Here is a 12,986-nt window from a genome sequence, read left to right on the forward strand (position 1 = left end):
GAGGTGTAAAAATAGAGTAACACAGTGCAAGGAGTAAAAACCCAAAGTTTGAAACTTAAGGGGTGGTGGCAGTAAAAATGGAGTAATAGTGCAAGGAGTAAAAACGCAACGTTTAAACTTGAGAGGGTGATAGTGCAAGGGATAAAGACACAAAGTTTAAAACTTGAGGGCGTGATGGCGTAAAAAAAATGAAGTAATAGTGCAAGGCGTAATCATAAAGTATAATTAGTTTGATCGATTGAGAACGAAACTAATCTTCACAACGAAACCAAATGTAAAGAGAGATTGACTAGCCTTTTTGCCTTTCGAACATGCAATGACCAAAACATTTTTGGTTCAGTTTTAACCGAAACCAAATTGAGTTTTCACTTCCAAAATCTGAATTCGGTTCCAACGAAATAATGGTTATTTTTTTTTAAAGATACTAATTTCATTCCAATCATCAGGGCAAATTACATAAGGATAGCAGGTAAACGAGCAACAAACTGCGCCGTCATCCCTTTTTGAATAGTTTTATCATTTGATCAATCCTGTTAATAATTGTTAAAGTCAAGGATAGTTGGTGCTTAGTCAAAAGTTAGAGGGTGTTATTGATAAACGTTCTTAGTTGAGGGACTGAAGCTGTACAAGTTAAAAGTTTAGGTTTCGAGCTGGTTACTTAAATAGTCGTTTTATGTACGCTTGATCAAGTAGCCATTGATTTGAAATTGAAAGTAAGGATGAAATGCACAAGAAGAATTGGACTTCGTTATTACTCTACTGCTTCACCTTCAACTTCCCATTTCAATCAAAGAATTACATCCCTCAAAAATGCTTCAGGACCCACCAAGGTGAATGACGCCCTCCAACTGTTTGATGAAATGCTTCAAAGACAACCTCCACCTTCCATCTTCCAATTTACTCAGTTGATTTCTGTTATTGTAAAGAAGAAGCAATACTCCACTGCCCTTATACTCTTGGAGCAAATGAAGCTGATGGGTATTCCTTCTAATATCTATACTATCAACATCTCTATTAACTGTCATTGCCGGTTGAATCAAGTTGCTTACGGTTTTGCCCTACTGGCAACCACCTTCAAGCAAGGGCATCCACCCAGTTTGGCCACCTATACTACTCTCATTCATGGACTTGTTCTTGCTGATAGGGTCTTTGAAGCTGTTGAGTTGTTCAAGAAACTGCTTAGAGAGAAAGTTTGTGAGCCTAATCAAGTTATGTATGGAAGCGTTATTAATGGGCTCTGTAAAGTAGGTCACACTAGAAAGGCCCTTGAACTGCTCAGGTTCATGGAATCAGGCTCTTGTAAACCAGGTGTAGAACAATACAGTGTTGTCATTGACAGCCTTTGCAAAGACAAAATGGTTGATCATGCACTCGAGCTGTTTGCCAAGATGACTGAAAAGGGTGTCCTTGCAGACGTTATCACTTACAGCTCTTTGATTCATGGACTGTGTAACTTTGGTCGAGAGACAGAAGCTGCAAAAATGTTGAGGGATATGGAGGAGGAAGGAGTATCTCCCTCAGTGGATACATTTAATATCTTGGTAAATGCCTTTTGCAAGCAAGGATCTGTAAAAGATGCAGAGCTTGCTGTACAAGCAATGGTACGAAGAGGTCTAAATCCAGATGTAATCACTTATAGTGCATTGATTGATGGATATTGTTTACGTGGTGAAATAGATAAAGCAGAGGAAGTTCTCGATGGCATGGTGAAGAGGGATATTGTACCTAACATCATCACATACAACAGCCTGATAAATGGATATTGTAAGAAGAAGCAAATTGATAAGGCCAGGCATCTCTTTCAAGAAATCCAAGACAAGGGTTTGATTCCTGATGTTGTTACTTACAGTAGCATGTTACAAGGTTTGTATGGTTCAGGGAATCCTGCAGCGGCTAGAGAACTCTTTAACGAGATGCAAGCAAAGGGTCTGGCTCCCAATATATGCACCTATCGTATCTTGTTGCACGGAATGTGCAAAAACTCCCAGTCTCCTGATGCCTTGGCTCTCTTTCGATCACTGGAAAGCAAAGAATTGATGGAAGATGTAGGGTTGTATAATATATTGATTGACGGTTGTAGCAAATGTGGGAAGCCTAACGAGGCTATGGATCTGTTTGATGAACTCTGTTTAAAAGGATTAAAACCGAATGTTAGGACATATACAGTAATGATAAGTGTGTATTGCGGAGAAGGGTTATTGGGTAAATGTAAAGAATTGCTTAGAAAGATGGAAGAGAATGGTTGTTTGCCAAATAGCATGACGTACAATGTTCTTGTTCGAGAGTTGTTGAAGAAAAACGAGTGTCAGGAGGCAGAGATATATCTTGAAGAAATGATAAACCGAGGTTTTATGCCTGATCACGCTACTTTTGAGAATTTACTACCCCGGATCCCAAACGTAGGAAAAGATTCTCGTTTGCGAACTATCATTCTAAAACTAACTAGTTGAGAAAGAAAAGAGGGCGGAATATCTAATCTATGTTTTATATATGTTTTGGAAGCATATATGTTCTGCACTTGCTCTCATAGATGGTTTGTCATAACGTCTGACCCATAGGAAAGTCCTCAGTTTCCATTAAATTGTAGAAAACCAAATAATAACAAAAAGAATATAATAATAATATGTAAAATATATACAGCAGAAGGTAAACTTAATAACAGTAGAAGAAACAAACATATTCGTATCTTGGTGATTGCAATATATAATGTGCATTTGTATCACCCCATCCAGATGTGTCTTTAAGATCTACACTCAATATCATCATCATCATCATACTCAGTAAATCCCGCCAATAGCAAAGCAAAGGTAGGGTCTAAGGAGGGTAAGATGCAGACAACCTTACCTCTACCCTGTAGGAATAGAGAGGCTGCTTGCAGTGAGACCTCCGGCTCGATAGTAGTTTTGCATCAAGCCTTGGACATAAGGCACATAACACTCAGCAATCGTGGCAAAGACCAATTAGTGCATGTACCCTTTTGTCTTTCAGCTATCAACGCCACCACATGATGCATGATTAACCGTCTTCCGCTTTTAACGTTACTTTCACGAAATTAGTAAAATAACATTAAAATTAGTGCACTTTCACTTTTGTCCCCCGATGGCCCAATACATATATACATTATATATGCTCATACCGCAAGCGGGGCGTAAGGATCTACACTCAATATAATCTCAATTTCTGCACACTGCCACATTTGAGATTTTGAACAATAGTTCCAATGTCTACATACTTCCCTCCATTCACATTCTGATAAAACTACACAGGATACCAATTTTTTTAAAAGTCATGTTCTGTGCAACGTAAACAAGCAAGAAAGCAACAACAGTAAGCAAACATCCAAGCTGGATTTTGACAAATTCAGGAAACGAACCGCGTTATATATTTGTGCATCCAAGGGCTTGGGGGATACACCCAACCCACCATCACTCATGAATATCCACTCCATTACGAGTAGGGATGAGCTCGGTACCGAAAATCCCCAAAAACGGGTACCGGTATTGGTACCGAAAATACCCAGTACGGTTCGGTACCAGTATTTCAAGGTAAAAACTGGTACCGAAAATTATTCGGTTCGGAGAAATCGATATCAGTACCATTTGCTCATACCTGTTTACTAGTACTGTGCCATATTGTGCCCCTTTCGCGAGAAAATAAAAACCCTCGTATATTTGGTCAAAAATAAACTCAACCATAGAATTCTATAAGTTTTATTTTATTCGAAAGCATGTTAAAAATAGAGTTAAGTGCTCCATGGTCCTTGTGGTTTGCAAAGATTTCACAAATGCCTCCATTTCGCACATCTCATCCCCATTGTCAACAATTCATAAAACCACACGGAGTGGGCGTGGTAAAATGGCGTGGTTGCCCTCCACGCCAGGATCACCGACCGCTGAGGTGGCGTGGTGACAATGGCGTGTGGTTCTTCACCAGCGTAGGAGGCAATTTTGTTGGTGATATGGCGCAAGTTGATTGATGATTTATGATTAGTGAGAGTTTTTTTCTAACACTAACAAAAAAAAGTGGGGCCATTTACCACGCCCCCTTATTGACGTGGCTCCAATATGACGCTTAATGCCCTCTTTTTATGTCCTCTCACACCGTATAGTCTAACTTCGATTATCCCTATGTTAATTAACTGATAGATTTCTCCGTTAAAGTAAGTGTGAAACGTCTATTTTACCCCTTGCTGAAAAAAAAAAAAAGACACTGACTTTTCTTTTGTTTTTTCTGTCCCTTTCTCTCTCGTCTGCAACTATCTCCATCTCTATCGTATCTTCTGTCTCTAATAACTTCAAACTCACACAAAACAAGTGAAAGAGGTTTCAAAATTGCACCGGTGGTGGTCATGGTCAAGTAGTGGCGGTTGTGGTTCGAAGTAGGGGGCGGAGGAACAGTGCTTCTGCCTGTTTTGAAATTGAAAGCAGAGATGAACTGCACGAGAAGAATTGGACTTCGTTATTACTCTACTGCTTCACCTTCAACCTCCCATTTCAATCAAAGAATTACATCCCTCAAAAATGCTTCAGGACCCACCAAGGTCGATGATGCCCTCCAACTGTTTGATGAAATGCTTCAAAGACAACCTCCCCCTAACATCATCCAACTTAATCAGCTCATCACTCTTATTGTAAAGATGAAGCAATATTCCACTGCCCTTTCACTTTACAAACAAACAAAGTTGATGGGTATTCCTACTGATCTTTATGCAATGAACATCTCTATCAACTGTCATTGCCGGTTGGATCAAGTTGCTTACGGTTTCGCCTTACTAGCCACCATCCTCAAGCAGGGTCATCAACCCGATTTGGCCACCTATAACACTCTCATAAATGGGCTTGTTCTTGCTGATCGAGTTTTTGAAGCGGTTGAGTTGTTCAAGAAACTGCTTAGAGAGAAAGTTTGTGAGCCTGATCAGATTACGTTTGGAATCGTTATTAATGGACTGTGTAAAGTAGGTCACACTAGCAAGGCCCTTGAACTGCTCAGGTTCATGGAATCAGGCTCTTGTAAATGTAAACCATATGTAGAACAGTACAATGCAGTCATTGACAGCCTTTGCAAAGACAAAATGGTTGATCATGCGTTAGAACTATTTGCCAACATGACCCAAAAAGGCGTCATTGCAAGTGTTTTCACTTACAACTCTTTGATTCAGGGTCTGTGTAACTTTGGTAGAGAGACAGAAGCTGCACAAATGTTGAGAGATATGGAGGAGGAAGGGGTATCTCCAGGAGTGCATACCTTTACTATCTTGGTGGATTCTTTTTGTAAGAAAGGATCGGTAAAAGATGCAGAGCTTGCTGTACAAGCAATGGTACGAAGAGGACTACATCCAGATGTAATCACTTATAGTGCACTAATTGATGGATACTGTTTACGGGGTGAAGTGGATGATGCAGAGAAAGTTATAGATCGCATGATGGAAAGGGATATTGTGCCCGACATCATCACATATAGCAGGCTCATAGATGGATACTGTAAGAAGAAGAGAATCCACAAGGCCTGGCGTCTCTTTCAAGAAATCCAAGACAAGGGTCTGATTCCTGATGTTGTTACTTACGGTAGCATGTTACAAGGTTTGTTTGAATCTGGGAATCCTGCAGCTGCTAGAGAACTCTTTAACAAGATGCAAGTAAACGGCCAGGTTCCAGATATATGCACCTATCGTATCTTGTTTCATGGAATGTGCAAAAACTATCAGTGTTCTGATGCATTGGCTCTCTTCCGGTCGTTGGGAAACAAGGAATCGATGGAAGATGTAAGGTTGTATAATATATTGATTGATGGTTGTAGCAAATGTGGGAACCCTAGCTTGGCTATGGATCTGTTTGATGAACTTTTATTGAAAGGATTGAAACCGGATGTTAGGACGTATAATGCTATGATGCGTGTATATTGCGAAGAAGGGTTATTGGGTAAATGTAAAGAATTGCTTAGAAAGATGGAAGAGAGTGGTTGTTTGCCTGATAGCTTCACATACAACATTATTGTTCGAGAGTTACTGAAGAAAAACGAGTGTGGAGAGGCTGAGATATTTCTTGAAGAGATGATAAACCGAGATTTTATGCCTGATCATGCTACTTTTGAAAATTTACTAGTCCGGATCCCAAATGTAGGAAAAGATTCTCGTTTGCGAACTACTGTTCTAAAGCTAACGAGTGTAGAAAGAAAAGATGTCTGAGTACCTAATCTAACATCTCGGCTCGTTTCCTGATCTTGTCAAAATCCAACTTGGGTGTTTGCTTTCTGCTGGTCTAAGTTGCACAGAACATGATTTTTAAAACTTGGTATCCTGTAATTTTATCAAAATGAATGGAGAGAAGTATGTAGACATTGAACTATTATTCAAAATCTCATATTATTCTGGATAATATTGCAACCACCCACTTGAAATGATGAAATGAACAAAGTAGTTGCATCATGTAAATATAAGAAAAAGCAACCGAAAACCGAATCGTCAACCAAAACCGCTCAAACCGAATGGTTATAGTTAAGTGAATATGATTAACCGACCATTTGGTTACGGTTAAGACATCTTCATTAATCGAATTTAATGGAACCAAAATTTGTGATTTTTAATATTTTTTTGTGGTTAGAAGTTAAATTTTAGTAAACATTAGAATTATTTTTTTTTTTATCATCCCTTCTTATTTTCTTGTCTCTATTTATTTGTTCCTTTTTATTCATTGTATTAACAGCTAACTATCTATATCTAGAGTATGGTTATAGTAGTTTTTAATTACTTATGAACTAAATAGTTTATTTTTCAGTAAACGAGTTCTTAGAAAGCTAAAATAGCTCATATCAGAATATTATATAAGAAGATAAGAAGGCTTTATTTTTTGAAACATCAGTGAACTATACAAGAATACAACCATATATTTATCTTAAAACACAAATATATATATATATATATATATATATAGAGAGAGAGAGAGAGAGAGAAGGTGTAACGTACAATAGGGCTTATCGTACGCTCGTACGCGATTGTGAAATCGCATGTTATAAAAAAACATATTGGAAATCGCATGTTGGTATTTTGATAAAATCGCATGTTGGTTTTTTGTAACAATTTCGCATGTTAAATATGATGAAATCGCATGTTGGTATATAAAGCAATTTCGCATGTTGTTTTTTTCCAGCACAAATCACATGTTCAAGAGTGAATTCGCACCAGATCGTACGACTGGGATGATGCCATACATTTTATACGATAAGAGTCATTGTACGTTAACCTGCCTTTCAATATATATGTATATATAGGTAAAGAGTAAAATACAAATGCGCTTATCGTACGATACGTACGCGATCATCCCAGCCGTTCAATCAAGTGCAGATCTAGTGCGAATTCAATACATATCGCATGTGAAAAAAATGGTTAGCATGGGGTAGTGTGAAAAATGGCATGAGGTGTGTAGATGGACAAAATCGCATGTGGAAGATTTGAATATCGCATGTGAAAGAATGGCATGGGTTAATGTGAAAAATGGCATGGGGTGTGTAGAATCGCATGTGGAAGATTGAATATCGCATGTGAAAAAATGGCTAGCATGGGGTAATGTGAAAAATGGCATGGGGTGTGTAGAATCGCATGTGGAAGATTGAATATCGCATGTGAAAAAATGGCTAGCATGGGGTAATGTGAAAAATGGCATGGGGTGTGTAGAATCGCATGTAGAAAATTGAATATCGCATGTGAAAAAATGGTTAGCATGGGGTAATGTGAAAAAATGGCATGGGGTGTGTAGATGGAGAAAATCGCATGTGGAAGATTGAATTCGCACAGCTCGTACAGTTCGCGTGGAGGTATTAAATCGCATGCTAAAAACTAAACCCCCAATAAACCTAAAAAATCTAAAAAAATCTAAATTTTTTTTTAATGTTTTTTATGTTAAAATCGCTACTTTTAGTAGCAATTTTTTTTTTTAAATTTAATTTTTTTGGCTACTAAAAGTAGCGATTTTTACATAAAAAACATTAAAAAAAAATTGTGTGTTTTTTAGCTATTTTTAGGCATTTTTGATTGTGTTCACATTGGTTCTCGCGGTTCTCACAATAAAAGGTGGTTCCTAACGGATCTTTGTCATATATATATATATATATATATATATATATATATATATATATATATATAGAGAGAGAGAGAGAGGAAGGTTAACGTACATTACGGCTTAACGTACATCACGTACGACATGTAATTACGCACGTTCATTTTAAAGTCACGCACGTTATAACTCAAAAATCTAAAATTACGCATGTTGAAACACAATAATCACGCATATTGAAAACATTAATCACGCATGTTATATAACAAATCACGCACGTTGTTGTACGTGAAGTACGTTAAGCCGTAATGTACGATATACTTTTTCTATATATATATATATATATATAGGGTAAGGTTCATGCGAGAACCACCTTTATTGCGAGAACCGCGAGAACCAATGTGAACACAAGCTAAAATAGCTAAAAAAACCCTAAAAAAAACCTAACCCCCACCCCCCCACCCCCAAAAACCTAAACCCCCACCCCCCCCCCCCCAAAAAAAACCTAACCCCCCCCCCCCAAAAAAAAAACCTAACTCCCCCCAAGCTAAATGCTAAAAACTAAAACCCTCAAAAAACCTAAAAAAAACCTAACCCCCACCCCCCCACCCCCCAAAAACCTAAACCCCCCACCCCCCCCCCCCCCCCAAAAAAAAACCTAACCTCCCCCCCCCCCCCCCCAAAAACCTAACCCCCCCAAGCTAAATGCTAAAAACTAAAACCCTCAAAAAACCTAAAAAAAACCTAACCCCCCCCACCCCCCCCCCCAAGCTAAAATGCTAAAAACTAAACCCCCAAAAAACCTAAAAAATCTAAAAAAATCAAAAAAAAATCTAAAATTTTTTTTTATTTTTTTACTATTTTTTATGTTCAAATCGCTACTTTTTGTAGCCAAAAAAAAAAATTTTTTTTTTTTTTTAAAAAAAAAATTTAAAAAAAAAAAAATTTTTTTTTTTGGATACTAAAAGTAGCGATTTTTATATAAAAAATAGTAAAAAAATAAAAAAAAAATTTTTTGGGTGTTTTTTAGATTTTTTTAGCTATTACTGTTTGTGTTCACACTGGTTCTCGCGGTTCTCGCAATAAAGGGTGGTTCCTAACGGATCTTTGTCCTATATATATATATATATATATATATATATATATATATATATATATATATATATATATATATATATATATATATATATATATATATATAGGGGATGGTTCAAATGAAAACCACTTTTATTGTGAAAACTTGAAAACTAACTAAAAAAGCCTAAAAAAACCTAAAAAACATACAAAAATTTTTTTTTTTTTTTTTACAATTTTTTTTAGAAAAAATCGCTACTTTTTATATATGGAAAAAAATTTCAAAAAAAAAAAAAATTGGTTGTACTGCACATGTGCACTAATACGGAAAGCCTAAACCACTTAACCCACCCCCCACCGACACCCCCAAAAACCTAAACCCCCCACCCCCCCCCCCCAAAAAAAAAAAAAAAAAAAAACCTAAATTCACCCTCCCACCAAAAGACTAACCCCCCCCCCCCCAAAACCTAAACCCCCCCACCCCCCACCCTCCCGAAACCCTAAAACTAAACCCTAAACATAAACCCGAAAAAATCCTAACCCCCCTACCCCCACCCCCCAAAAACCTAAACCTCCCTCCCCCCCCCCCCCCCCCACACCCAAAAACCTAATCCTAAACCTCCAAAAAAACTAACCCTAAAAGCTAAACTAGAATCAAAAAGCTAATTTTAAACATGTAATGCACATTGTAGTACATGTTATATTGCACATGTGCACTACTATAATAATAGTATTGAAAACAAGACGACACCATAAATCTTTTTTTATGTCATAAAAAATATGCTCGAATATACTTGAATGAAAGATAAGAAAATTTGTGATCTTATGGTGCCATTTTTGTTTTAAAATGATAAAGTATGGAGAAATGGGAAATGTTTGAAAAGTTATATATTTTTTGTTCCAATTTTACCCCTCCTTCATTAAAAGTCTTCCCCCCCTTCTTTTTAGTGGGTTTTAGTTAGTTTTCTAGTTTTCACAATAACTAGTGGTTTTAGTTATATATATATCGTTTAATAACCGAAATAACCATAACAGTTGGTTAACCAAGTTCGCTTAACCGACTATCGATTATAGTTACGGTTAACACTTTTTGATTAACTGACCCCGCAGTTAACCGACTTTGCACCCCCTGGTCCAAATATGAACTACTATCAAGTCACTACACTACCTACATATAATATATGTGGGCTGGATATGGCCCAATGGTCGGAAGTAACATACGCATAGCACACCTAGAGTAGTTTATTACTCAATAAACCGTTAAAACTAAGATATTTGCCTGATTTGAAATTAAAACTAAGGATGAAGTGCACAATAATTCGACTTCGTTGTTACTCTACTGCTTCACCTTTAACCTCCCATTTCAATCAAAGAATTATATCCCTCAAAAATGCTTCAGGACCCACCAACGTGAATGACGCCCTCCAACTGTTTGATGAAATGCTTCAAAGACAACCTCCACCTTCCATCATCCAATTTACTAAGCTCATTACTGTTATTGTAAAGAAGAAGCGATACTCCACTGCCCTTATACTCTTGGACCAAATGAAGTTGATGGGTATTCCTGCCAATATATATACTATGAACATCTCTATCAACTGTCATTGCCGGTTGAATCAAGTCGCTTACGGTTTTGCCTTACTAGCAACCATTTTCAAGCAAGGTCATCCCCCCAATTTGGCTACATATAGCACTCTCATTCATGGGCTTGTTCTCGTTGATAGGGTTTTTGAAGCTGTTGAGTTGTTCAAGAAACTGCTTAGAGATAAACTTTGTGATCCTGATCAAGTTATGTATGGAACCGTTATTAATGGCCTATGTAAAGTCGGTCACACTAGCAAGGCCCTTGAATTGCTCACGTTCATGGAATCAGGCTCTTGTAAACCGAGTGTAGAACAGTACAGTGTTGTCATTGACAGCCTTTGCAAAGACAAAATGGTTGATCATGCACTAGAGCTGTTTGCCAAGATGACCGAAAAGAGTGTCCTTGCAGACGTTATCACTTACAACTCTTTGATTCAGGGTCTATGTAACTTCGGTCGAGAGACAGAAGCTGCCAAAATGTTGAGAGATATGGAGGAGGAAGGAGTATCTCCAGGAGTGGATACATTTAATATCTTGGTAAATTCCTTTTGCAAGAAAGGATCGGTAAAAGAAGCAGAGCTTGCTGTACAAGCAATGGTACGAAGAGGTCTAAATCCAGATGTAATCACTTATAGTGCATTGATTGATGGATACTGTTTACGTGGTGAAATAGATGAAGCGGAGAAAGTTCTCGACGGCATGGTGGAGAAGGAACTTGTGCCCAATATCATCACCTATAACAGCCTGATAAACGGATACTGTAAGAAGAAGAGAATCGGAAAGGCCATGCGTCTCTTTCAGGAAATCCAAGACAAGGGTTTGATTCCGGATGTTGTTACTTACAGTAGCTTGTTACAAGGTTTGTTTGAATCAGGGAATCCTGCAGCGGCTAGAGAACTCTTTAACAAGATGCAAGCAAAGGGCCTGGCACCTGATATATGCACCTATCGTATCTTGTTCCATGGAATGTGCAACAACTCCCAGTGTACTGATGCATTGGCTCTCTTCCAATCGCTAGGAAGCAAAGAATTGGTGAAAGATATAGTGTTGTATACCATATTGATTGATGGTTGTACCAATTGTGGGAAGCCTAACTTGGCTTTGGATCTGTATGATGAACTTCTATTAAAAGGACTGGAACCAACAGTTAGGACCTATAACGCAATGATACGTGTTTATTGCCAAGAAGGGTTATTGGGTAAAGGTACAGAATTGCTTCGTAAGATGGAAGAGAACGGTTGTTTGCCGGATAGCTTCACATACAATGTAATTGTTCGAGAGTTATTGAAGAAAAACGAGCATCGTGAGGCAGAGATATTTCTAGAAGAAATGATAAACCGAGGTTTTATGCCTGATCATGCTACTTTTGAGAATTTACTAGTCTGGATCCCAAACGTAGGAAAAGATTCTCGTTTGCGAACTATCATTCAAAAGCTAACAAATGGAGGAAGAAAAGATACCTAATTTAACATCTCGGTTCGTTTCCTGAACGTGTAAAATCCAGTTTGGGTTGCATAGTTGCTTGTCATGGCTTCTGCCACATTATTTGGTGGACATGAACATATGTTTAGCCATAAAACCATAATTTTTAATTATCCTAATTTAATTAAAGATGCATAAAAACATTAGATAACAAACCTAATCTGGTCATTTGATTCAGATTAAAACATGTAACATTTTTATAAAATTGGTCTGGTCTAGTTGTTTGAATATATGAATAAGTAATACATTAAATATGGAGGAGGAAGGGGTATCTCCAGGAGTGGATACCTTTACTATCTTGGTGGATTCCTTCTGCAAGCAAGGATCGGTAAAAGATGCAGAGCTTACTATACAAGCAATGCTACGGAGAGGACTACATCCAAATGTAATCACTTATAATGCACTAATTGATGGATACTGTTTATGCGGTGAAGTAGATGATGCAGAGAAAGATGGAAGAAAATGGTTGTTTGCCAAATAGCGTCACATACAATGTTCTTGTTCAAGAGTTGTTAAAGAAAAACGAGTGTCACGAGGCAGAGATATTTCTTGAAGAAATGATAAACCGAGGCTTTATTCCTAATCATGCTACTTTTGAGAATTTACTAGTCCGGATCCCAAACGTAGGAAAAGATTCTCGTTTGGGAACTATTGTTCTAAAGGTAACAAGTGTAGAAAGAAAAGATGGCAGAACATGATCATAGAAATTTGCCAACTATAAGATACCCAAATATCATGCATGTCACAAAAGCAACCCGACCCGTGTCAACATAACACTACCAAAGGGTCCAAACCAAA

General features: G+C 37.6%; 2 protein-coding genes across 2 annotated transcripts; both read left to right on the forward strand.

Annotated features, from left to right (window-relative positions):
* Positions 1 to 688: 688 nt before the first annotated feature.
* Positions 689 to 6,399, forward strand: LOC110869126 (protein Rf1, mitochondrial-like). The gene is made up of 2 exons (XM_022118415.2): positions 689 to 2,447; positions 4,361 to 6,399. The coding sequence occupies exons 1-2, from the start codon at positions 720 to 722 to the stop codon at positions 6,182 to 6,184; spliced, it is 3,552 nt and encodes a 1,183-aa protein (XP_021974107.2). The 5' UTR covers positions 689 to 719; the 3' UTR covers positions 6,185 to 6,399.
* Positions 6,400 to 10,337: 3,938 nt separating this feature from the next.
* Positions 10,338 to 12,317, forward strand: LOC110867159 (pentatricopeptide repeat-containing protein At1g12300, mitochondrial). The gene has a single exon (XM_022116290.2). It carries the CDS (start codon positions 10,425 to 10,427, stop codon positions 12,168 to 12,170), a length of 1,746 nt encoding a protein of 581 aa, XP_021971982.2. The 5' UTR covers positions 10,338 to 10,424; the 3' UTR covers positions 12,171 to 12,317.
* Positions 12,318 to 12,986: the final 669 nt, after the last annotated feature.

This window comes from Helianthus annuus, chromosome 7 (genome assembly GCF_002127325.2).
Source record: "Helianthus annuus cultivar XRQ/B chromosome 7, HanXRQr2.0-SUNRISE, whole genome shotgun sequence".
NCBI lineage: Eukaryota > Viridiplantae > Streptophyta > Magnoliopsida > Asterales > Asteraceae > Helianthus > Helianthus annuus.

Excerpts from the sequence above, each read along its gene's own strand:
- LOC110867159 (XM_022116290.2), top strand. The coding sequence starts at position 10,425 with ATGAAGTGCACAATAATTCGACTTCGTTGTTACTCTACTGCTTCACCT.
- LOC110869126 (XM_022118415.2), top strand. The coding sequence starts at position 720 with ATGAAATGCACAAGAAGAATTGGACTTCGTTATTACTCTACTGCTTCA. Across the intron at positions 2,448-4,360 it reads TCATTCTAAAACTAACTAGT|TGGCGGTTGTGGTTCGAAGT; the intron begins TGAGAAAGAAAA and ends ATGGTCAAGTAG.